This window comes from Cebus imitator, unplaced genomic scaffold, assembly GCF_001604975.1.
Source record: "Cebus imitator isolate Cc_AM_T3 unplaced genomic scaffold, Cebus_imitator-1.0 Scaffold256, whole genome shotgun sequence".
Classification (NCBI taxonomy): Eukaryota; Metazoa; Chordata; class Mammalia; order Primates; family Cebidae; genus Cebus; species Cebus imitator.
In genome coordinates, this window is record NW_016107571.1 from 2665889 (window position 1) to 2692444 (window position 26556).

General features: G+C 37.9%; 2 protein-coding genes across 11 annotated transcripts in view; one reads left to right on the top strand and one right to left on the bottom strand.

Annotated features, from left to right (window-relative positions):
- Nucleotides 1–516: 516 nt before the first annotated feature.
- Nucleotides 517–22150, bottom strand: DRAM2 (DNA damage regulated autophagy modulator 2). 4 transcript variants are annotated; one of them, XM_017499343.2, is made up of 10 exons: nt 22010–22150; nt 21499–21631; nt 19458–19522; nt 13863–14007; nt 9296–9363; nt 7913–8052; nt 3676–3853; nt 3077–3159; nt 1991–2083; nt 517–1466 (listed from the first exon to the last, which is right to left on the bottom strand). In XM_017499343.2, the coding sequence occupies exons 4-10, from the start codon at nt 13991–13993 to the stop codon at nt 1359–1361; spliced, it is 801 nt and encodes a 266-aa protein (XP_017354832.1). In that variant the 5' UTR covers nt 13994–14007; nt 19458–19522; nt 21499–21631; nt 22010–22150; the 3' UTR covers nt 517–1358. The 4 variants fall into 4 exon arrangements, with proteins under 4 accessions (XP_017354832.1, XP_017354831.1, XP_037584070.1 ...); XM_017499342.2 differs by lacking the exon at nt 19458–19522 and having other exon boundaries at nt 22010–22149; XM_037728142.1 differs by lacking the exon at nt 19458–19522 and having other exon boundaries at nt 871–1466; nt 21479–21631.
- CEPT1 (choline/ethanolamine phosphotransferase 1) overlaps nt 21705–26556 on the top strand; it is a 46877-nt gene continuing 42025 nt past the window's right edge. For 2 of the 7 annotated variants that reach the window (XM_017499340.1, XM_017499337.1), the window contains exon 1: nt 22186–22277. The gene's annotated coding sequence lies outside the window, so the exon portion shown is untranslated. Of the gene's footprint in view, nt 21888–22178; nt 22278–24578; nt 24708–26556 lie in introns of those variants that run through there. The other 5 variants (XM_037728139.1, XM_017499339.2, XM_017499338.2 and 2 more) reach the window with 5 other exon arrangements.

Genomic DNA, 26556 nt, shown 5'->3' on the forward strand with positions numbered 1-26556 from the left:
CCCAAAGTGCTGAGATTACAGGCATGAGCCACGGCACCTGGCCCACCATATAAGCATTTTTCTTTGAATTGCTCCACTTGACAGTTTAAATGTTTCCTCACCATCTTTTCTTCTAGCCAGGGAACCATCTCTTCTAAAAAGATAAACCTGATTAATCTTCTTCAAAGATTATTTGGCAAACCAGTTCATCACTGGGCACTTTCCAAATGAGCATTTTTTTCTTTTTAATTTCAGCAGGGATCTGTAAACTATTCTTTACCTGTACATACAGAGGTCCAAAGAGAAACAATCCAATCATTTGCATAACCAGAAAAAATGAGAAAAATGTTTTTGTAGATGCATGTATCACAATTATTTTGCATCTATTTTAATTGGATTGCCAATTTTGTTCTTTAGAATTTCAGCTCTACAAAGGTTACATTCTATTAAAAAGGCTCAATATTTACCCATACAAGACTACTTTTACAACTAATTATAACTTGCTACAAATAAAAATCTAAGAAGCTCTTGACTACAGTTATGACTTTTGTTTGATATTAATCATATCTGCTGTTATTCCCATACTTCTCAATATTACATGAATACTCACCTTTGTTTTATATAAAATGTGACTAAAGTAAATTTACCTATAGGTACCTCTCTCCTTCCCTGGTGATTAAAGTCTCACACTAGAGACTAAACTTCATGAAATTACTGCAAGCATGTGTATTATAGAACAATTAGCTTAGGATCTGGCATTGCGGCCAGAAAAAAAAAAATAATAAATCATTACCTACAAAATTTCTTGGGCAAAACTTAGGCCATGAAAGGGCTCACATGAATCCAGACATACTTTCCTTTACAGGTAGATTTCAGAACAACAACAAAAAATTTAAGACTATACAAAATGATTTAATATGATAAAACTTCCATTTCAAAACCCAATTCTAAAGGATTTACTGACCAATGCTGATTATTTAGTCATGGAAAATGTCTCTTATAAAAGTGCTCCCAACAAAACATGATCTGCAATGATTTACAAAACCTGAAATGCTGGGCTGTGCAGACTGCTTGGTGCATGTCAGGTTGTTTTTTTCTCTTAAATAAGGTATAAAAAACTATGATATCACAGTCCTTCGACTTTATTTTCTGGGATAAAAAAGTATAGGTATAAGTGTTTTTAATAGTCTTCTTGATGATACCCTTTAAAATAACCTATCAAATGGCTTGTTTCGTGTTTCCTGATCATCAGTATTCATCAATGTTACTGTCAGCCTTGATTAACTGGTTGAAAATTTCAGAGCAGAATAAGCAACTTCCGTGAACCTTTCCCCAATCCCTGAGAATCATAATCATTACAGAAATATTTTATCTTTTCATCAAATATCTCTGGAAAGTAGCCGTGTTCGCTCATTGTTAATAGGGCAAGGTGCAGTGTCATAGAGGGTTAATCCATGTAAATTGGCTTCCACCCGTAAAGAAATTTTCTGGAACAGAAAAGAAAATTATATAGAGAAGTTTACTCCTTAAAGAGAGATCACTTCTTCAATATGTTCTATAGACTACCTTGTGATTACAAATGTGAGTCAATTCTAATGGTAATAAGAGTGAGATCTACTGTCAAAGGAATTTCCTTTAGTACCAATTAAAATCTGGAAAAACCAAGCTTCTCTATTCATAAAGTTCCTTGTTTTTCTTCGGTTTCTACAAGAATCAGTAAAACCAAATATTGTGAATGAACTATGTAAAGGTACTCAGAATCCATAAAAAAATTCTATGTAAGAATTTCTGAAATGTATTTTATAGCCCCATTTTCAAGGCTAAATCTTGCTAGCAATTCACTACTTCTTTAAACACAGAAACAATTTACCTGAAAAGTTACATCACTTGTTTATGGTACCAAATCATAAACAGTTAATTTTCAAAAAGGCTGGAGAGTTGTCTATGGGAAGTTCTCTTAGTCCACCTGAAGGAAGTCTGAGTGCATAAGTCTAACACTGTATTTTCTTACCTGAAAATCACGAATATAAGTCAGGAAAAAACCAAAGAAGGAAAATGACATAGACCATTCTGCTGCTGTAGTGATCATGTGAAGCACATAACCCTGAGTGAAAGGGGGAAAAAAAGAATAGTTTTGTGAAATTTCATTTAAATGATCTATATACTATTTTTAAATAAAAAAACACACAACTCTTATAAAATAATCTGGCTTCCGAAAATCAACTCTTGACTTACCAGGCATATCATATCTCTAGAATTAAAGAGTCAGCATTAGGCAGTCCTCCTAAATGACACTTTGTTTCACTGGGGGCAAATAAAATTTCCACTTAAAGAGCTAAAACAGAACAGGATCATTTTTACTCTACAATCGAGAAATTACTACTGCCTTTCCCAAAGCCATATGATTCATAATATGTGACTAAGACAAGTTTGACAATACTCAGAATAAACTTAGTAAGTGCTATATTTATGATATTGAATTGTATATGGGTTACAATTGGGAAAATCCAGTAAGTTATTTCATTCATTCATTTTCACAAACATGTCCAATTTGGGACTAATTCTTAAAATATTACTTAAAACACCACCAGGTGGTTTGTGAAAACAGATGAATTCATGTTATTATTTCGTATATGTCCCTCCTCCTTTATTCTCAGGGTCCAAGATGCTATCCATTCAGATATCCACTATATTGAAACCTAAATGCAGAGTCCATAATCAATTTCCAGATAACAAAAAGTGGAAGAATACATCTTTTCAATTCAGAAAACAAGTATTCAAAAAACAAATAATCTCAGTTGGGTATATTATATACTATACCCATATTTAGGTATAGTTTTCTGAGTCAATTTCTCAGAAAACTCTTTTGCCACCACAATGCTCTTCATATTTTGATAATATCTACATATCACAGGTGACAGGAGAATATGGATGATTCTACATAAACCCTACCATATCTAGAAAATAATCCTAATACAGACCTGATTATTCTACCAGAAGACTTTCATTGTTACTGATGAAATGAAAAATACATCAAGATTAACCAAAATAATTATCTTTAATATAAAACTAAGTTTTATAGACTGTAAGTTCTTACTTTGTCCTCAGGGTTCCAATGGAGTTTCTGTTCTAAATCAGTCCCAAAATTGCCACTGTGCAAAACTGATGAGCAAATCAGCACTATAAAAACACAAGTCAAGGAAGAATCTCAGAGAAGAATGAAAATCACTTTAAAGTCTAAAAGGATTACTCACATATTTATTGCTAAGGTCTGAACCCATTTTCTTAAAGACTGAATGTTACACAGCAGTGGACTGTAAACTAAAAATGTGCTCTGAGGGTCACAACGATATGGTTCTCACAGTCAATTCCCATCTCTTTGTTCAGAAAACTAGCAGTTCTGTCATAATCTTTAACTAGATAATAGTTCTCAGAGAGGACCTTTACTCATCCTTCATTTCTATGAAGTGAATATGATCAGGCTAAACAGTTTTTTGTTCCTAGCTCAATTACTGAGGTACTGTGTACAATCTGAATTTCATATTTTAAAACCTTTAGTTTAGGATTGTGAACCTAAGAATCTCTCCTACCAAAAAAAAAAAAAAAAAAAGTTCTTACAATGCACCAATAGTGTTCACTTAAATTTTGTCATTCAGTTCCCTTCCAAGTATAGCCACACTGTACTGTGAAGGATACTGCTAAATGCACTTACTCCACACCAGATAGCCAACAATAGTCTGATCCAGAAGACTTGTTTGCCATGGATTTTAGGCTGCATTTTGTAGGAAAGGATGGTCTGAACAAACATATACAATGAGCCCATACTAAAGGTGAGCACAGCTCCACTTACATGTGCAGCAAAAAGGGCTGTTTTCTGAGAGAGAGAAAGAAATAAGTCAACAAAAGAAACCCAGAACACATTGGCAACACAACATTTAAAAGCACAAGCCAGAGATTTCAATAGGACATTCACTAAGTAGAGAAGCTCAGCCAGTTCTACAAATTACTTTCTGAAGTAATTTTCTCTCCTAATACTCAGCATAAACCTGAGGATTAGAGTAAAACCAAACTATTTCATATACTACCACTGAAAATATCATATGAATTATTTATTATTTTCTTCACTTAATAATTATGTTTACTTGGTGCCTATTAGGTGCTAGGCACTGTTCTAAATCTTCAGATCCACTAGACAATAAAACAGACAAAAATCCAGCCCTCACAGACTTTAGTAAAGGTACATAAACAATAAACATAAACTTTAGAAATACGGAAATTCCAGTGTATCTGGTGGTGATAAGGGTCATAGAAAAAGCATAGTACAATAAGAAAAGATTGGAATGGACTGCAGTACTGGGCATAGGGAGTTTCCATTTAAATTCAATTTAACTGTAAATAAATTTAAAGACTCAAGAAATTAAAACATGCTTCCTTGGCTATAGTTTGATTGGTTTTATATAGTTACACTCCCATAAGCCAAGGAACACCAAGGATTACTGGTAATCCCCAGAAGCCAGGAACAGATTCTCCCTCTGAGCCCCCGGTAGAGAATCAACCCTACCAACACCCTGATTTTAGACTTCTGGACTCCCGAACTTTGACAGAATAAATTTCTACTCAGTCACCCAGTTTGATATTTTATTATGGCAGACCTAGAAAATTAATAATTCTGCTTACTAAACTCTTACTACTCTCCTTTGATACATTTTGTAAGAAGAAAAAAAATTTCCTTCAGTAGATAGTGAAGACACTTACCATGTATTTATTTCACTGAACACCATATACAAATTTGTATAAAAAGAAATTCAATTTTTATTTTTTAAGTTAGATTTTTCAAATACCATCTTATAGCAATTATCAGGCATCTCTCTAAATGCAGGCAGCCATAGCAATAAGAGAATTTTTTCCAATCCTGCATAGTTCCTTTAGCCTCTTAGTAAGTTACTAAACAATTAACGAAAGCATGTTTGTCCTAAGTACTAAACTAGGTGCTGGAGATACAATGGTGAACAAAACCATTGTGCTTCCAATTAATAAAGAAATACATCAACTAAGAAATAAAAATAATAAATTTAAACCACCATGGATATAAAAGGCATTATGGCATACCAAATAGAGGAAAACAGCATGTGAAAGGGAGTTAAATACGCTTGTGCTATTTAAGGAGCACAAAAAGGCCAGTGATATATACAATGGAGACATTAAGAAGGGGAATAATGTAAAGTTAGGCTTGAGAGGTAGAAATAAGCCAGATCATACAAGATCTTTGAGTTAGTTAGGCAGTTTGGTGGTTTAGCAAATTATTTTTTTCTCTCTTGATTGTATCTCCTTTCACATAATTTTTAAACCTGTAGAGCTTTAAGCAAGGGCACAGGGAAGCAAAGTAAGATGTATCTACATTTCCAAAAGATCACTTTTACTGCAATATGAAGAAATGATTAAAGGAATGTAAGAATGAATGCACAGGAACCATTGAGGAGGCTATGGCCAGTAGCTCAGGTGAGAGATGATGAAATCTAAACTACCTGAGAAGACAATAAAGATGGAAGTAAAGATAGAAATGAAAAGAAGTGAATGTCTTCAAAAAATCCTCAAGAAGTAAAACCAGTAAGTCCCAACTCCATTTAAAACATAGTGCTAGCCTCTCTTCCAAGCCAATACCTGCAAGGGCAAACCTTATAGACCTGACTTTGTAAAATTTTTCCTGTATAAATCACCTAGGGTTTGTCCCATAAAAGAAAAGGGGGAAGTGGAGGAGGAAGCAGTGCACTCACCACTTTAATTAAATAGTAAAGGTTTACTCTGGAAATGAGGGAGATCCTGAGTAGTAGAGCGGTGAGAAAAGAAAAAAAAATTTTTTTTAATTAAAAAAAAAAAAAGAAAGGTAAGAGCTGTTTGATATTTGGGTGATGCTACAGGGTCTGCTTATAAACAGTGCTCAGCAATACAGCCATCAGTGAAAGATGAAGAGGGCATCTAAAGTTGCATGAAGAGATGTTATCAAGAGAGAAAAAGTAATTTAATTCAAAATTACAAGTCCAAAGGGACTCTTGTGGTGAAGGTAAACTAGAATAAAAGCTAAAAGCAAAACAATAAAGTATATAGGCTACCTTAAGTAAGTGAGATAAAAGGTGGAAAGGCAGCTTGTGTGGGTGCTATCAAGAACTGTTACTGGAATTTGCTGGGCTGTGTAAACAAATGTTGAAGATTCATTTTTACCGTAAAAGTAATGAGAAACATTGTTATATTGACCAAGAGACAAGTGAAACAGAGAATCACCATTTTTAGTGTGACACTAAAATTCCCCAAAACATTTAACAATGAGCCACAGAAACTGATTAGGGAAGGCAGAACTCTATTTGTGGTACAGACAGCTAGCTAGTTGTCCATTCAAATTGTTGTTCTCCTTTTATAGTATAAACTAGCTGCTGGGAATTAACGTCAGCAAAACTACATTTTTTTCCAGGGTCCATTTCTTCCAACTTGTGTACAACCCCCTGCACCTCAATATCTAGCAAACATGAATGTCAGTGGAATTACATGAAATTACATGAATTTTTGTCAGGTGACAAAAATTCTCTCCTTCACCAACCCCAGCTTAGGTTCCTTTGAACTCTCTTGTCAACTAGGTCCTGACTTCTGGGTTGCTATGTTCATCTCTGCATTGCCCAATTTTAGCAAGAATGTTGTTAAGTCAGTTTAGCCAGAATCCGCCATCCTCCACATCTTCACTATAAATATAATTATCACCTCAAGTGATGTCTAATCATCCTGGCCTGCCTTCACCAAGAATCCTATTAGGTCACTGCTATGGTTTTGACATTTGACTCCTCCAAATATCAAGTTGCAATTTGATCCCCAAAGTTGGAAATGGGGCCTAATGGGAGGTGTCTGGGTCACAGGGGTGGATCCCTCATGAATAGATTAATATGGGGGTTTGGGGGTGGTAAATGAGTTCTCACTCTATTCACTCCTATGAGAGCTGGTTGTTAAAAAGAGCCTGGCACCACCACCCCTTGCTTCCTCCCTTGCCATGTGAGTTCTGCACACGCCAGCTCCCCCTTTGCTTTCCATCAAAAGTGTAAGTTTCCTCATCGTAACCAAATGCTGGCATCATGCTTCCTGAACAGCCGGCAGAACCATGACCCAAATAAACCCCTTTTCTTATAAATTATCCAGCCTGAAGTTTCTTTCATAGCAACGCAAAACAAACTAAGCCTGTTTAACCAGAATCCCTTAACCCCTATGCTTCCAGCTTAGTAATTTTCCATCCACTAACCACTGCACCCTGCTCCACAACTGTAAATTCCCACTTTTACTTTTATTCAGAGTTGGGCCCAATGTTTCTTTCCTACTGCTCTCTCTGTGGAAAACTGAAAAATATTTGATAAAGGTTGACCACTACTTTAAGTATTTGACATTATCTTTTCCTGAGAAAAAGCTAGAAGAGCTACAGTTCTTCCTTTTATTTCCTCATATACAAGGCAGGACACCTACAAATGCAGGCAATCAATGAAAATACCCACCAAACCAGTAGATAAAATAGGTAAATGACTATAAATTGTTAGACATATTAAAAACTTTTAAAATCTATAATTGTGTCACTTATAATTTATATTAATTTTGTTTCAGTACTGAGTTGAAGTAACCTCCAACTAAGTAGTAATGAATAGTCTAATAATTCATTACTAGAATTACTAGAATTTAGTGGATCCTAAAAAAAGTTAAAACAATTTGTTCAAATTTTTAAATATGACTTTTTCTCATTGCACAAATAGCTATTTCTAATAGGGTCAAAGAATTTAAAAGAAGTGATTTCTATTTTGTTAAGGTAAAGAAATAACAATAGCATGTAACTGAATGCTTCAGGTTTCCCTTTATATGTATATTTATGTACTTAAGGAAAATACCTATGCTGGGCTAAAACACAAACCTGGAAGTTTGCCACAACAGAAAGTCCTAAGCAACTCAGTATTCCAAGTATAAGGCCAGCCTTGTTCAATTTGATGATAAGGTTCTCTTCAGGACTCAGAGCATGAACTTGCTTATAACGAACATAAATGGTAGCAATGCCTGGGAAAAGATAATCCAAAAAACAACAAAGTGATAAATAACTAAGAAATACAGTTGCCAATGAAGAGTTCACAAAGGTCACTGCTATCCAGCACCACAGATTTTCCTTTTAAAATTAATCAGAGAGAATAAAAAGAAATAAAAAAGCTGTAGTTTTGTTTTTGCTTTTAAGTCATGGGGTCTCTCTACACTGCCCAGGCCAGATTCCAACTCCTGACCTCAACTGATCCATTGATTTCAGCCTCCCAAATTGCTGGGACTATAGTCACATACCTGTGTGCCTGGCTCATGCTGTGAAAGTTTAAGAACCTTAAGATTGTATTATGGAACTACTGATGTCTCCAGTGACTAAGCAAACCATTTGCCTTCCACGGGTCTCATATTTACAAATACTTAGAGTCATATAAAACACAAAATATTTTTGTGATTAGCATCAGAATCAGAAGTAACTAGTTCTAGAATATGTATAAAATGGGCATAGGCAAAAATCTCAAAAGCTTGTATGTGTCACACTCATATTATTTTATTTCAAATTACAACTTGGCTCAATAAGATGCAGTAGCCCACGCCTGTAATCCCAGCACTTTGGGAGGCCGAGGCGGGTGGATCACGAGGTCAAGAGATCGAGACCATCCTGGCCAACATGGTGAAACCCCGTCTCTACTAAAAATACAAAAGAATTACCCAGGCGTGGTGGCACGTGCCTGTGGTCCCAGCTACTCGGTAGGCTGAAGCAGAAGAATCACTTGAACCCAGAAGGCGGAGGTTGCAGTGAGCCGAGATTGTGTCATTGCACTCCAGCCTGGGTGACAGAGACTCCGTCAAAAAAAAAAAAAAAAATAGAATGTTGCTCAAAATCAAAACATGGTTCCAACTTTATTCTTTGTTTATCCCAAAGAAACTTAGTTGGGGTTAGTTGTGGTCAGCTGCATCTATAACCCTTTGTTCCCTACTGGTTGCGTAAGAAGTCCACTAAAATCCTCAAGAAGTATTTGGTTATATTTAACAATTTCCATTTGAATGAATAGTAGAATAATCCTATATATATTTTTTAAAGGTTTATTCCCATAAGTCAGCATTTCTAGAAAAGTGTTTTTCTTTTAAAAGTAACATAATTATGATCCATTGTTTTAGTGATAACATACTCTCAAGTATAACAAGTAACACTACAGTGTTGAAAGAAGAAAATACTGTAGCAATTTGGCTATTAAATATCATTATTAATATCACTTTCACTACTTACATAAAACTGCTGCGATATTTAGCATTGCCCCAAATAAGCATTTTTCTGGAGCTACTGTACCAGTGTCACTGAAAGAAAAAAAAGGGAGGTATGTGGATTTCTCACTAGATAGACACATATATTTCTTCTAAGGGATAAGAATACCAGGAGCTACTTCAAACTTCTTATCTTTTATAAGTCCATGAGTTCAACTCATATATCATTTTATACAGAGAACATAACAATTTGAGTTCACAAATATATGCCTACTTCACTTTTTACTCACATCATTTTAGGATTATTTCTCTTCCACATAGTAGAAATCAATACATATTGATTTTTAAAAGCTATCCTCAGTATGCTAAGACTCTGTTATTGACTTACTATCATTCAGGCAGATGCATTTATCTGTCCCACCAGAATATTCCCTAAACACCACATCTTTCACAACTGCCTTTTTGCACCTTTTGCTGACTATGCCTGTATTCAATTAATACCTATTCACTGACTGATCAAATACTAAAAGTATTATCAAGCACTTACCATGTGCCAGGCACCATTTCAGGGACAGGAACACAGTGGTAAATAAAATAGACAATGCCCCTGCCCTCGCAGAGCTTACATTCAAGACGTTTTGAGTCTCTTCCTCTCTATAGTCTTGGAAAACTCCTCTAGCAGATAGTGACTCTCCCGGCATGCTTTCTGAACTTTTATAACTTCACGCTTCTGAACTCACTTACCACACAGCATTGCAATGTAACCACTTGCATGCCTGTCTTTCAGAGCAGTATGCAACAAACAGCGCCAGATTAAAAACCTACCATTTACTTACTGCAGGACCTTACATTCATCCTTTTATCTGCCTAAAAGTATTCCCTTCATTTGCAAAATGGGGTTATTCATTCCCTCCCAGCCTCATCATAACACTATAAGGATGAAATGTAATGCATATTAAGTATCTAGCATAGTAGCAGGCTAATGAGAGATACCTATTAAATATTAGTTCCTTTTTCCCTTCCTCAAACTACTACAAAGATTAAAAGGACAATGTCTCTGGCCTTGAATTGATGTACTACAAGAACGAGATAATCAGGGTCTCAACTAAGACAATGCAATGGGAAGAAAAAAGAAATAGAAAGTTACAGCTGGTAAGAACCCATAAGATTTGTAAACATTTAGATTAGGGGCATTAGGAAATGGAAAGTATTAAACATGAATTCTAAGGCTTTCTCCTTCTAACTTTACAATTCCATGAGTCTTTCTCTTAAAAAAAATAAAAATGTAAAAATAGAGAAACAAAAAATAATGTATTTGTAAAGAAAAATTACAAGATAATAAAATGTATCTTTTGCTACAAAAGATTTTAGTACTCTTTGACCATCTTCAGGAGTAGGGAATAAAGGGTTTTTTGTTTCTTCTACTTTTCAAATTTTCTACAATGTATATGTATTATTCTTAGAAAAAAGAAATCTGTAATTTTCATAGGTATACTCCAAATGATGCATGGGTTTTGGATTACCCTGTAAGTAAACAAAGGCATGCATTTCCAAAATGGTTGGCTAACTGTTCCTTCCTTTGGCTCAGGACAGAATGACATACACTGGCCTACAAATGGAAACAGCCATGCCCATCACCTCATTACCATAGCACTTCATCTCAGTAGTCACCAAATGTTGATCATACATCATCACCAAACAATGTCTGACCATCTAACATCAAAATATATGGTTAACATTATTCTATATGTTAAATATTGGCAAAGTTTAAATGTTTTTAGATTAAATATATATATATATATATATATATATATATATAAATTGTAATATTTCTTCTCTCACCCCAGTGGCTAGGCACTCCCTTGGGCAGCCACTGCTTGAACCAACTAAGAGAACTCTTGAAGTACACTTGTAGCAAAATTGCCTTTGAAGTGAAATTTACATTTGGTTATGTCTACTGGAGCTGTTAACAGCTACACTTTTTTTTCTTTTTTTGAGACAGTCTCACTCTGTTGCCCAGGCTAACAGCTAAACCTTTTGGATAGGATGTAGGAACTGAAAAGAATTTTGCAGACTATCTAGCTTAACTCAACCATTTTGCAGATGAAGAAAATGAGCCTACAAGAAATAAAAATAAGTACTAGAGTTTAAATATGTGTGTCAGAATGCTGGAGAAAGACCTCAGGGTAATACTAAGTTCAAGAGCAGAAAAATTTAAAAAGCAGAAGGGGCAGAACAGAAAAGGAAGTGTCTAGGGTGCTTTAAAGAAAATCACATGCAGTCCCATCAAGGAACTGAAACTCTGAAAAAGAACTAAATGGCCTCTTATATTACAGTAGTCCCTTAGTATCTGTGGGGGACTGGTTCCTGGGTCCCCATTGTATAACAAAACGGGGATGCTCAAGTCTCTTATATAAAATGGTGTAGTATTTGCATATAAACCATGCACATCTTCCCATATGCTTTAAATTGTCTCTACATTACTTATAATATCTAATACACATCATTTCATTCCTGTGGATTCAATATAGTACTTGGCAGTGGGCAAATTAAAGTTTTGAGACTTGATATTTATTTCCCCAAAATATTTTCAATCTATGGTTGATTGGATGTATAGAAGTGGAACCCATGGATACGGAAGGCTGGCTGTATTAAAAGTTCTTCAAAATGAAAGTTCTCAGATGGAGACAAGTTCTCAGATGGAGAAAAAGAAATACTCGGAAAGACTCTCAAAAATCTTAAATATGTATCTTCCGGAGTTACTAAAGAATAGTGTGGCTACTTAGGCTACACGTTCCACTAGCAGAGTGGTAAAATCAAATTATTCCTCGAATTGGAACCTTAAATTATAAAACATTTTTGGGTTTTGTAAATCTTCCCAAACTGCATCCAGTCTGTTTACATCCTTTGTGCCGTACCATACCACTGTAGAAACAACACATGCAGACAGTAATGCCCAGATCTTTTCTCGACATTTGTAAAAGATAAATTTAACCTTCCAATTTATCATTCTTTAAAAGATTACTATTTTCTATGTTGGAAAGGTTATTTTTCTGAAGGTAAACAAATGAATAAATGAAACAACCACAACTGCAGCAAAACAAAGAATATTGCTCAACAACAGCAACAAAATTTGGCATCTCTGTGAGGAGATGATGTTTCAAAGGCATCACATAGAGGTTGAATACTTTTAGGGGAGGACCTAGGTGAAAGCATTTAGATTAAAACACTGGTAGTTGCTTAATCATATTTAATAATAACAGTATTTTAATAATTACATTTTCTTCATCTCCCTGTCCTATGTAATTCATTCAACTTTTATACAGAGGTTTAAACCTCAATAGCTCAGAAACCATTCATATGATTATGATTTCCTCATATCTTTTCTGTGAATGCATACATTGATGCAACACTTTTAGAGGTATGTTTGGAAATGTCAAATAAAATATGTAGATGCCCTATTACCTGTTTAGCAATCTTACTTCTAGAAATCTACCTCACATCAGTATCGATACGTTGTTATACGTAATGAAACCTTCATTATAGCACTGTTTGTAACAGCCAAAAAAAAGGGAGGAAGAATAAGCAATTTGTATATCAATATCCTATCACTTTTTAGTATATGTGCTGCCGAAGCGAGCACCATCCTATCACTTTTTATAAACAGAACAAAATTTAAAACGCAAAACAGTGAGAAAGAAGGAGAAAAAAAGAGTTTTGAACAAAAGTGATAACAAGATAAACCAAACTCTGGAAGGAAATCTACCAAACTATGAATTACTTCTACGGTATAGAAACTGGAGGCTGTCAGGAAGGGATTTTCACTTTTTATTTTTATAATCTCTCTAGTACTGTTTAAAATTTGTTGTAATAATTACTTATTGCTATTGCAATTTTTTTTTTTTTTAAAGAGGGTTATGGACATAGCATATGCAACTAACTACCCATTCTTCATTCATTGTAAGATTTCAAAAACATTATTGATAAATTTTTGGCAGCATAAAGAGTAAGAGCTTAGCTTCTAGAGTCAAACTATTCAGGTTTAAATCTTGGTTCCAACACTAACTGAGTTGTATTCCCATGAGCGAATCACTTGACCTCCCTGCACCTCATTTCCTTTTCTCTCAAATGAGGATCACAGTTCCTACCTCATCTGGTTGCTATAAGGATTCAACTACTTAGGATATGAAGAATGCTTAGAAAATCACTTCCTACACAGTAAGTATATCAAGAAATGTTTGTCATTTCCATTATCTTTTCATATTATTATTATTGTTTGCAGCATATTTTTTAAATTTAAGGGGAGAATCATTCTAATTCTATATTCTCAAACAACTTCAAATACTTAGAAAACAAGGCATTAAGGAGTCTCAGTTCAATAACCAGTTCACAAACTGAATCTTACTGGGCTGTCTCTACATTTCTCTATCACATAAAAAAAGTCAAATTCAATTCCTTTTTACATTCCCTTTATTGTTGTAATGTCAGTGTCAAATCTGATTTTTAAAAGCTTGACATTAAATATTGGCTTCAATGTTAAAATAAGAATGAGGCATAAAGAGTCTGCCATACAAAGAATACATTTCACTTACCTGATATAAGGTAAAGCTGGGTCTATATGGTGGAGTGTTATTGCAGTAATGTATGAAAATATGAAAGCAGCAGACGTCCAAATTACAAGGGCTGAAGGAAGGAAACTGAGGCCTTGCTGAAACCACCACATTTCAAACAAGTTTTCTGAAATAGAAAAAACCAATTAGAAAAGATAATTCACAAGGGTTTCCTCATCCTACTTTAGCCATCCATGCCCACAGCCTTGTACTTACCACCCCAAGCTGTTCCACCTCTGAAATCATCCCTTATGCCATACCCCAACACCCACTCTCCTTCACCTTCTTAGTGAGTGGAACCAAGATTCACCACCCACTTGACATAGCTAGAAACTTAACTTTCTATCCCATATTCCCATAGGAAGTACTGAGTACCAAGTACTGTTTATTCTACCTCCTGAATTCATTTCAAATCTACCCCTTTTCTCCATCTTCACTGTCACTACTTTACCCAACAACTATTACCTCTTGGCCAATTATTATAATTTCCTAAGCAGTCCCTATGATATTGCAAAATATAATGTATTTGGTCTTCATCCCATTTCCTGGTAAAAAGCTCTTAAAATCCTTGGCATCTCCAGGGTCTTCTATATGCTAACAAGGCTTGCAGCCCATAGATAGCTTCAGGATGGGAGCTGGTCACAGGAAACACCAAGGCCTAATTAGAGGATTGGATGTTCAGTCCTCCATCCCCAATTCCAGGAAGGCAGAGAGAGGATAAGAGTTATGTTCATCATGCCTGTGTAATAAGGTACCGACAAAAACCCAACAGGACTGGGTTCAGAGAGCTTCTAGACAGCCAAGCATGTGAGGCTCCTGAAGGATGGCACACCCAGACAGAGCGCAGAAGCTCTGTGCCCTTTCCCACATCGCTGGCCTTATGCATCTGGTAAATATAAGCGTATCCCTGAGTTCTGTGAGCCACTCTAGCGAATTAATAAAACATAAGAAGGGGGTACTGGGAACCTTGGTTTATAGTCATCCAGTCAGAAACAGGTAAGACAACCTGGGCTTGTGATTGGTGTCAGAAGTTGTGAGGTAGTCTAGTGGGACTGAGCCCTCAACAAGTGCGATCTGATGCTATCTCTAGGTAGATACCATCAGAATTGAATTAGGAGACATCCAACTGGTGTTGACTGGTGGAGATTAATCTCTATACTTGTTGATGATCAGAGAAGCATTGTGTTGATTATTGAGTGAGAGAATAGGAAAAACACTTCGGTTGGTTTTTCTTTTCTTTTTTTTTTTTTTTTTTTTTTTTTTTTTTTTTTTTTTTTTTTTTTTTTTTGAGACTAGTCCTCACTCTGTTGCCCAGGCTGGAGTGCAGTGGTACAATCACAGCTAACATCAGCCTTGATCTCCCTGGCTCAAGTGATCCTCCCACCTCAGCCTCCAAAGTAGCTGGTCCCACAAGTACACACCACCAGGCCCAGCTAACTTTTTTTTATTATTTGTCGGGATGAGGTTTCACTATGTGGCCCAGGCTGGTCTCAAACTTGTGGGCTTAAGAAATCCTCCTACCTCAGTCTCCCAAATTGCTCGGATTATAGGTGTGAGCCACTCAGCTCAGCCTAGTTTTTCTATTATTTCTCAGTCTTCCTTACTATGCCTTAACGGTGTTTATGGAATACCTGAAATATGTGAAATATGTTCTTTCCTCAACAGAATTACAGGTTAAGACAATTGTCCAAGGTCATAGAGCTGGATGTAATGGAGACAGGATTCAAACTCAAGCAATGTGACTCTAACACTAAATCAACTATGCCACACTGCCATAGCAAATTTCTTGCAGATCTTCAAATGTGTCACGTGCTCTGGCACACCTTCAAACCTTCATGGTGACTAGAACACTACCTACCCAGTTAACATTTATATGTTTTCCAAGGCTCAATCCTTCCAGGTTCAGTTGAGGGTCCCTGCTTTGTTTTTAACAGCACCCTTTACTTCCCCAACCAGGGCACTCACTGTACTTAACTTGCTTGTTTGGTTTTCTCTTCCTCACTAAACTTTAAGTTCCGTGAGAGTAGGAAACAACTGTTGTGTTCACTATTACATTTTCAGCTCCTACATGGGGGCAGCAGGAGACGGGGCAGAGACAGAGGGCTTAAATATACCTGTACCACACATCACCACTTTCTTCCTTGAATTCCAGACTAAGGATGTTGTTAAGTAAGAATGAGTCAATAATGTGAATTAAGAAACACTGGTACAACTTCATGCTTTTAATTCTTTTAATTTTTAAAAATATAGAAATACTTTTAAATTACAGTACTTCTATGCATGTGAGAATAATTTCATGTTTGAAGGAGTATCTTTTCCTATTTTGATGACCTAAAGAAATAAAGTATTTTTCATGAACTTTTTTACTAGTTACAGCTTCCTCATCTGAGACTGACTTTCCAAAGAATGAAATCTCACCCATTTTTGATTTGTATTTGTCATTTACTCCGACCATCTGATTTGTTGCTAAATATGTACATTTGCATTTCGTAATCTCCTCTCTTCTCTTCCTTTTTCCTTGTCAGTCCTTAACCTCCCATTAACATTTTTTTTCTTCATCTGTTCAGTTAATCACAACTCCTTGCCAAAATCCTATTGGTGCTTTCTTCAGCACAGGTTTCCAGGACAAGAGTTCTTAATTTACATGATTTTGAGTCATTTCTAGGATCTTTAATTTTTCATCTCTCATCTCTTTAAATGTTAATTTCTGTTTCTGATCATTCCTATAAGTCCTTAGGAGTCTCTGTCAGTTCAGCTGACTCTTGCACATATGTTTTATGGCTTTTGACTGTGAGCTTGTATTTAGACAATTTTAAAATCTGGGAGTATTCTAAAAGGCTTAAATGAAGGGTGAGTCATTACAGCGAGGATCTGTATTTGTTTTTTCCAGACACTATGGTATATTACCAACCCAGGCCGACTTTATGTTAATTTCTTGGCTTCTGGATTTTTAGACAGTGTAGGTATATAAATGTGAACCTTGACTATGAGTGATGGCAGACCCTCCAGTTTCAAGTTCTCAGGTAGTATCTTCATTCCTCCACCTGGAGCTGTGGTGAAAATTTACAAATTTCTTTGTGATCTCTCTTTACCAGGAGGGAGATATTTTTCTGGCCCACCTTTGAATGAGTATGTAGACTTTTGTGGGTCCTCAGTGAATTTGGAGGAAGGTGCTTCTCCAATACCATGAGTTGTACAATTTAAACTTTATTCTAGAAAAACATGACCCCCTGAAACACAGGTACCATTTACATCAACTACCATGGAATGGCACCCATGGGAGCTGTGTGCCTGGGAGGTTACAGAGGTATGAATTCTGTCTCTCCACTTTGGGTAGAAAGCAGCCTGTCACCTGTCCCTGATTGTGCTTCACTTTTGCTGTCAGCCAAATGCCCTCAAAGGAAACACTCTGCTAGTATACTGCTCTAGTTTCAGCTCTCTTTTTTTTTTTTAACCTTTTAGCCCTGGAGATTTCCCTTTCTTTCATAGAAGACCTGTCATCAATTTAATGAGCAATGTAATTTATTCAGCATTTAGGTATTTTGGCAAAAGTGATTTTCAAAATATTTTGTCTACCTCATTGCTAGCAGCAAAACCTCCTCCCTCTTTTGTTGTTTTACTTGTCTAAATCCTTCCTTTTTTCTTCAAAAGCTCAAATACTATCTTCCACAGACAATGTCACCTAATCCATTTGTATATAGAAATAGGCACCCCTGACCGGGTGCGGTGGCTCACGCCAGTAATCCCAGCACTTTGGGAGGCCGAGGAAGGCAGATCACAAGCTCAGGAGTTTTAGATCAACATGACCAACATGGTGAAATCCGTCTCTATTAAAAATACAAAAATTTAGCTGGGCATGGTGGTGCATGCCTGTAATCCCAGCTACTCAGGAGGCTGAGATAGGAGACTTGCTTGAACCTGGGAGGCAGAGGTTGCAGTGAGTAGAGATTGTGCCACTACACTCCAGCCTGAGTGACAGCACAAGACTTTGACTTGGAAAAAAAAAGAAAAGAAAAGAAATAAGCAGCCCTTTCTCTGAGAGCACCTGATTTGTACATCTTTTATAGCTCATTATATTCTACAGTATGAAAAGTGAGAACAGTGTCTTAAAGGAATAAAATTCTTCCACTTCTCTACCAAGCATAGCAGAGGGCCTTGCCCAAGGTAATCCCTCAATATTTGTTGAATGAACAGCCAGAGCAAAATCCTTGTAATTCCCAAAACTGTTCATGATTTTTCTATTTCAGTAAACAACAACACCATTTTTTCAGGTTATCAGGATTCTAAGACTTCAGAGGAATCTTAGGTTCTCTCTTATAAAGTCCTCACATGCTGTCACCAAGTCATGGCAATTCTACAAGTCATTTAAACCATTCTTCTTCCCAATTCACACTGTAACCATGTGATTCTGACTTTGAATTCTCTTGGCCTGCTTTTTCCTTCCCCTTCACCCATTCCACCTGCATTACCAAATTAACATTCCTAAAGTATTCCTCTGCTCAAAACTTTTAAATAAAATTGTGTGAACTTGAGCAAGCGTCATAACTTCACTGAACCAGTTTCTCCTTTGAAAAATGTAATAGGAGAAATAGGGGAGGGACAGAAGGGGGTGGGGAGTTGGGGAGAGAGAGCATGGGGAGAAATGCCAGATATAGGTGACGGGGAGGAAGGCAGCAAATCACACTGCCATGTGTGTACCTAAGCAACAATCTTGCATGTTCTTCACATGTACCCCAAAACCTAAAATGCAATAAAAAAATAAATAATAAATAAAATAAAATAAATAAGAAAAATGGAATAATGTGAGGCCGACATGGTGGCTCACGCCTGCAGTGCCAGCACTTTGGGAGGCTGAGGCAGGTGAATCATGAGGTCAGGAGTTCAAGACCAGCCTGGCGAGCATGGTGAAAACCTGCCTCTACTACAAATACAAAAATTAGCTGGGTATGGTGGCATATGCCTATAATCCCAACTACTCAGGAGGCTGAGGAAGGAGAATAGCTTGATTCATGGAGCCGGAGGTTGCAGTGAGCTGAGATTGTGCCACCACACTCTAGCCTGAACGACAGAAGAGGACTATCAAAAAAGGAAGGAAGGAAGGAAGGAAGGAAGGAAGGAAGGAAGGAAAGAAAAATGGAACGTTATCAGCACAGACTGTACCATCTGATGCAGCAACTACTGCTGCATGTAACTATTTAAATTTAAATCTCAATAAATTAAAACTAAATAAAATTTTTAATTCTTCAGTCACACTGGCCACATTTCAAATGCTCACACGCCACGTGTCTAGTGGCTACCATGCAAGACAGTAAAAATTTAGAACATTTCCATGACTGTGGAAAAGTTCCACTGGACTGTGAGGGGTAGTGTTTGTACAGCTTATACTGAAAGCACAAGCAAAGACCCTAATGCACTGATGATGGATAATAAATGGTAGTTTTTAGTATTATCTGTTAAATAGTATAAAATAATACCCATTTCATAGAGGTTTATTCACGGATTAGATAAGATATGCAAAGTATTATCAGAGATAATCAATATGTACTTGTTCCTCTTATAATGTGAAAAATGAATTACCTGTTTTACAAGTTCACAAAATGTTAAGTCTTCAGATCTGCTCATACCTGCACCTTTTGTAAATCCTAATATCCACACACAAAGAAAATAAGAAGTTTTTCTCTCAATCCACATAATTTAAAACATGTACAGTTTTAAGTCAACACACCAATATTGTTCATGGGCAGAATACTAGGCTATAGCATTGTTAACAGGTTAATTTTCTTTAAAGAGTTGGCAACTGAGTTTTTCATAATGATGTTGTACCATCTTAAATAATGTTTTAATTCCAGGATATCAATTTTCATGTGCATTCTCACATCCAACACCTTCACTAGGTGAAAAAGGATAGAAGGAAAAATATTGAGTCTTCTCCTATAGAGAGACAAAATGAGGGAAAAAGTAGCTTTGTTATTAAGCCAAATAAAGCAGTTGCAAGTCCATGTGATGTAAGGTAAAGAACACAGCTGTGAAGTGAGATTTATCTAAATGCAAGTCCTACCTTTACTACTGACCAACTGTATGATTTCAGGCAGCTTACTTAGCTTCTGAGTTACAGTATTCAAAGAGTTGTTCTTTGGAGTGTAACAGAATAAGCATACACTATAATAATGATAGATGATTTATTAATTCTGTAGTCATAAAGCCACAGGTATGGAGAACAACCTCTATGTATGAATTTTTTCTATATATGAATTATTTTGGATTTGTATCTTCTTAGGCTTTCAGAATCTTACTTGTTTAAACTGGCAATTTACAGAAGCAAGACTTGAAATGGTTTACCAGTTTGTGAATGACAGCTGAGGAATTTAAATGCATGGACTAGGTGAGGAAGACTAATTGTCAATGTGTTTTTGCCTTTGAAAGCTGCAAGCATTGCTGAGTAATGGCCAACCAAACAAAATTAAATTTTAAAGATTCATAATTCAGAAAACCGTTCAAAATAATTGAGAGTATACAGGAATAAATTTCATTGGGCAGTAAGAACATTTAATAAAAATGTTCTTGCAGGCCAGGCGCGGTGGCTCACACCTGTAATCCTAGCACTTTGGGAGGCCCAGGCCGGCAGACCATGAGGTCAGGAGATGGAGACCATCCAGGCCAACATGGCAAAACCCCGTCTCTACTAAAAATACAAAAATTAGCTGGGTGTGGTGGCGTCCGCCTGCGATCCCAGCTACTCGGGAGGCTGAGACAGGAGAATCACTTGAACCCAGGAGGTGGAGGTTGCAGCGAGCTGAGATCGCTCCACTGCACTCCAGCCTGGCAACTGAGCGAGACTCCGTCTCAATCAATCAATGAATGTTCTTGCATCTGCAGCCTAACTTCTCTGCTTTCTGTGAAGTTCCATGAATCAAATCAAAGCTGTGATTACAATGGCTTTTTGTTTGTTTTTTGTTTGTTTGTTTGTTTTACAAATACTTAAATGCCTTTGGTAATAAAATGAATTTCTCATGCTGTCTTCACCAAGTGGTGAATGCTAAGAAATAAGAAAGTAAAGTCTGGATGTTCTAAGTGATCAGTCAGAAAGCTCTAAGCTTCTTTTAGAGGTGCACAGAACCATCAGGCTCAAAATAAAATATAATTTAAAAATACTTACTTTTCTAAACTCTAACTTGACCTCATGACAAACCTAATATTCTCCTAATGGTTAAATTCTAAAGAGTCTAAAAAATTAAGTAATGTTTTTGTAAGATGCGTCTAATGTTACATTAAGAGAAATGAGGACAATCTGTTAATGCAATGCAAAACACAAGAGTTGCATTTGGCTACTGATTTATAAATTAAAATTTGGGAGAACTGGAAAGATTACTTCTACGGTGTTTCTGTGTTTTTCAGATGTATCCTAAAACAAAGCACGGATGTAAAGATACCCAAGACCAGCAGTTTCCTTTCTGTGTGGGACCCACCCACTGTGATAGAATTGAGTGTAAAAAACCGAGCTTCGTGTAAACACACAAGGTCACCAGGGATCATAATTTCAAACTCTCCCCTCCCCCACGCTCCTTCCAGCCACCAGTGTATCTGAGCCCAGAACTAACAACAGGAACGTGTACTCAACCGTAGCTTTTGTGGGACTGGGGTGAAGATTCTTGGTAATCCTCTCCAACAAAACCAGAGGAATTAATTAGACCGCTGATTTTCTCCAGAGGCGCGAAGCACTAGGCCGTTTGAGGATCTCCTCCCCGCTTTGCCTAAGACCAGGAAAAGACGCGAGAGTCGGAACTTGGCACCAGGCACTGCTTGGGGTAGGAGAGGAATAGGGGAGACCAAGGACGCGGACAGAAAGGTGGAGCACGGAGAACTGAGCCCACTGCACTCATCCCCGCCCCCGGCTGCCCCGGAGCCCACCCGCAGCTGCCGCCCGGACCAGCCCCTCTCTGGCGCCTGGCACAGGTAGCCACCGGAGGCAATGAGAGCCAGCATGAGACTCGCGCGGCCGCCACGCGGGTGAGGGGGCTCCAGGCTGCACCCACTTCCCCGACCTGCCAGATCCAACCCTCTGACGCACCCTTCTAGAGCGAGCAGCTCCAGGTGCTGGGGCCCATCCCTTCTCCCCTGCTTCGGCTTACCTTACCAGACAGACCTGCGCCGGCAGCCTGCGCCGAAGCCCGCCGGCTATAAGACAGGGCGGAGCTGTGGGGCGCGCTCCCGAGCAGACCGGTCGGCCCCCGGGGCGCGCTCATGGCCCGGAGGAGCGCGCCTTTGGCGCCGCTCGTTCAGACCCTGTCTCCCTTTACGGCAATCGCGAAAGTGTCGTGAACGCGCTGCTGCCGATCAGTCACCCAGTCGGCTGGAGTCGGAGGCGTTATTTCTAGGGGTGTGTTTGTTGGGGTCGGGGTAAGGCTACCGGTCGCGGTCACCGGGTGTGAAGGATTTGAAGGACATTGTGGGGGCCACTTCTCCCAGGAGGGGTGGAGAGAGGACTGGATGCTCTGGGGCGGATCTTTAGGATATAGCTGTGTATGGACTCGCGCGGGGCGAACGCCGTCCTTCGTCCTGGCGCAGGGTGGCCTCGCGCGCGCGGGGTTGTGGGGAGGCGAGGGGCGACTGCCCCCTTGCCCCTCTGTAGAGAGGTGGGGTGGCGGAGCGTCGGCTCCGGAGCCCGAGGGCTGTTGTGTGGAAGCTGAGTGTAGGGGTGGGAAGAACTGTGGCGGGCCGGCGCTGGGCGGGCCGAGGGGTAGGGGCGTTACCGGTGGGGAACGGACCTTGCCTGTCGGGTCCACACCCTCCTGCTCGAATGCTGGCAAGTGCACCCACCGTGTGGTATCCTCTGCCGGGTTTGCCTCCCTTTAGAAATGTGGTGCTGATGTTTGTGGCTGGGCCTCGCTTCTGCTCAGCAACTTTTCTGGAAATTTCAGCCTATATTGATAAGCTGTGAGATTGCTAGCTGGCATTTATTTCAGCAGTATTCTTGCGAGGAGAAATAACCAGAAGAGTTGCTGGTGTTTGACAGTATTCCCAGAAACACTGCATGAATGGGATCTTTATATTTAGCCATGTTTAACTTGTTTTCTTCAATTCAATGCTTGGCATTTTGGTGTCATTTTTGCCATTTTGCATCATTAGTATTGAATATATGTTTGCTTGAGGTCTTTTAGTTCATCAGTAAATCCAGTATAATAGGCAATTTCATAGTTGTCTTTCAACAAATATTAGTGTTTTGTTTTGTATGTGGGCAAGGAATAAAGATTCATTTCCTACTCCAACTAGTAGGAATGTGTCCAATACACAGATGTTGAGTTGAACGACTTAGAACACAAGTTAGACTTTGGTAAGGACATGAGCATTACTAATTTAGAACCATTGCCATTTACATAAAATTCGAGTTGAGGTACTAAAAGCATTTGGTTTCATATTCGTTTCATGCTGAGAAAAACTAATTAAAGCCCCTTGCACAACTTGTTGACGACTTGTTTTTCTTTTTCTTTTCTCCTTTTTTTTATTTTTTTGCATAACAGTAACAGCAGCTACACTACTTGTTTTTACAACACATCTGTTTAAGAAATAAATTAGATAAATCTGCCTTTATTAACACCAACCACATTTTATTGCACGGTCAATTTCTTTGTTTTCTAGGCTGCGGATTTGTTTTTTAAGCTGGCTAAAGGTGCTGATGTTCTTTTTGAGGGTCATGCTGTGCTGTTTTTTTTTTAAGGGACTAGAAGAATCTATAAAATGCCAAGCTGTTGCTGATTTTTGTGGTGTGTGTGTGTGTGTGTGTGTGTGTGTGCTTTTAAGGGGGAAGAAAGTTATTTCCTCTTTCAAGGAGTGCAAGATTTCACTTCAGCAGAACGCTAGATCTAAGTTGTGTTACACAGCCCTGTTTTTGCTTCTGAGTATGCTGAAAAGGTTTTTGTTTTTGTCAACTTGCTCTGTGTATCACTTGTTAAATAATGCTGAACTTAATCCTGTGATCCTATTAGTTTTCTTTTCTTTTTTTTCTTCCTTTCTTTCCTTGTTCTTTATAATTTGCCCTTCCTTTCTGCTAGTGTAGCCATGACTATTTTTCTTTAGGTAGCCAAATACCTGTGAAAAGACTGTAAACATACTGCTGAATCAGTGCAGATCAAAACTTGGCGCCCTTAGACCTGGTGGGGATGGAAATTCTGGAATTTCACACAACAGATTGGATATTGTGTAAGCTTACCCTATGCACTGCTCAGCAGTTAGAGGTTTTTTTTGTTGTTGTTGGTTATTTTGTTTTAATGTGATATTTGTCAGACTTTCCCCATGCTGAAGTCCACACGGGAAATAAGATAGGCAGTATCCCATTATCCTCAGCTGATATAAACGAAGCTGTTTTGCATGATAGACTTTTTTAGTAAAGGTATTAATTAAATGTCTCTGATTATACTTTTGTGCCTTTGTTGGATTTTCCACGTAAATAGTTATGCTTGCACAAAGAAAATTTTTTGTCTGACCATGTGTTCTCCTTTGGACTTACAAAACAGTTTGTTGACAGCATTCATAACTTAGCTGTTTATGAGACCCCACCGTCCCCCTTTTGAGCTTCTTAAAGGTATGGAATGGTATATTTCAGTCTTTCCGTTTCCTCAGAGTCTAGAACAACTAAGTGTTCATTAAATACTAGATGAATAATTTTTGTTGATTGTGCATAAAGTACTAATTACCTGCCAGCAGAGTGTGGTGGCACATGACCGTAATCGAAGCTGCTCTGTGGCTGAAACACAAGAATCTCTTGAACCCAGGAAGAGGAGGTTGCAGCAAGCCGAGATCGCACTACTGCACTCCAGCCTGGGCGACAGAGTGAGATCTTGTCTCAAAAAATTAAATTAAATATTGATTATCTACTTAGTGCTAAGTATGGTATGAGCTTGTGGGAAAAGAATGTTAACAAGACAGGCTTTGCCTGTGTACTTGTAGAGTAGACAGAACAGTGTGGGGGAAAGACCAAAAAAAAAAAAAATCAAAAAAGTTCAAAGTGTGGTAAGTGCTCTGAAGGCAGCAGAGCGCTAGAGCCAGATTTTAACAGAGTAGGGAAGTTTACTGATGACAAGTGAAAAGGCTACAATAGCTATACGACTGTTACAGTATTATGAAATGACTTACAGCTTTACAGCTGATGGAAATTTTCTACAGTTTAAAATATTCACTTTTACGATTATGATGTATGAAAACATATCCTCAGTTAACAAATAATTTTGGCTGTGTTCTAAAGTAACAGGTTTCTTTATAAGCACATCAGTTGCTCTCCGTTACATCCAAGTAAAATCACCATTCTACCTAAATTCTTTAAACTTCATTTTATCCCATCCTCCCATCTGATTTACTCCTGTCCATCCTTAGTGATCTCTCTTGTACCTGAGTAAGACAAACTCTTTACTGTCTCAGGGCGTGTTCCATTTTCTGGGATTATTCTTCCTCCTGCTCTCCTGAAATGTCTGGTTCCTTCTTTACCTCTGAGCTTGGTATAAAAGCTACTTCTTGAAGACTGCACCATATTTAAAATGTGTACCGCCAGCTGTTTTCTAGCTCAGCACTTTATTTTCCTCATTGTGCCTATCACAGTATATAATTTTATTTGCTTGTTTATAGTTTTAATTTATTTTCGCACTGGACATTGGAGTTGGGATCATGTCTACCTCATTCACATCCTTCATATGTTGGCTGAATGCATTTGAAACTTGTAATTTTGTAGTTTTCTCATAAAAAAACCATTGAGATTGGTGGCTGGGTTTCTAGGCTAGTCAGCAATAATTTCAATTTCCTACTTTTTTCTTTTTGTTACTTGTGCTGTGGTAAGAAAAGGACATTTGCTGCTCATCCTTTTGGGCATAGGCCTGCCTGCATATAAAAATTTCAGGTGGATAGAATAACTTTTGGTTTTTTTTGTTTGTTTGTTTTTGAGACACAGTTTTGTTCTGTTGCCCAGGCTGGAGTACAGCTGCATGATCATGGCCCACTGCAGCCTCAAGCCCCTGGGTTCAAGCAGTCCTCCCAACTCAGCCTCCCGAGTAGCTGAGACTACAGTCACAGGCCAGCATGCCAATCTAATTTTTTTTTTTTTTTGTATAGACGTGGTTTTGCCTTGTTTCCCAGGCTGATCTTAAACTCCTGAGCTCAGGTGATCCACCTGCCTCAGCCTCCCAAAATGCTGGGATTACTGGCAATGAGCTACTGCTCCCAGTGTAGAATAATTTTTTAATATTCTACCTCCTTTCCATATTCCCATCCCATATCCATGTTTCCTTTCTTTCCCTATTGTCCTGATCTTCCTACTGTAGCCACCTGCCCTATGTGGCTCCATATGCTTGCTTTTCATTTGCTAAAATTCAGAAATTTCTATTTTTTTCTATAACGGTTTTCATGGCCATAGTCCCTGGATCTCCGATGTGAAGGTAGGAAGAGTGGAGATGAGCCTGTGGCAGTGACTGCAACCTCTGTATCTATATATATGTGTTGAAAGTAAAGTAGCCATCTGTAGGTCACAGACTACAGGTATCTGAATTTATATTTGCAGTGTTGTTGCTAATAGCTTCACAGATACAATGTTGCTACAGTGTTGGCAAAGAAAACCTTCAAAAACTCATTGTGTCTTTTCAGGTATGAATTTATTCAATGGCTAGAATAGATCTGGAAAGGTTTGATAAAATGT

Bases quoted from the DNA above. Each gene is read 5' to 3' on its own strand.
- DRAM2 (XM_017499343.2), bottom strand. From the start codon at position 13,993: ATGTGGTGGTTTCAGCAAGGCCTCAGTTTCCTTCCTTCAGCCCTTGTA. The intron at 8,053-9,295 runs GTAAGTAGTGAA...ATCTTTTCCCAG, and splicing joins AAATATCGCAGCAGTTTTAT to GCATTGCTACCATTTATGTT. The intron at 2,084-3,076 runs GTAAGAACTTAC...CCTTTCACTCAG, and splicing joins ATTGGAACCCTGAGGACAAA to GGTTATGTGCTTCACATGAT.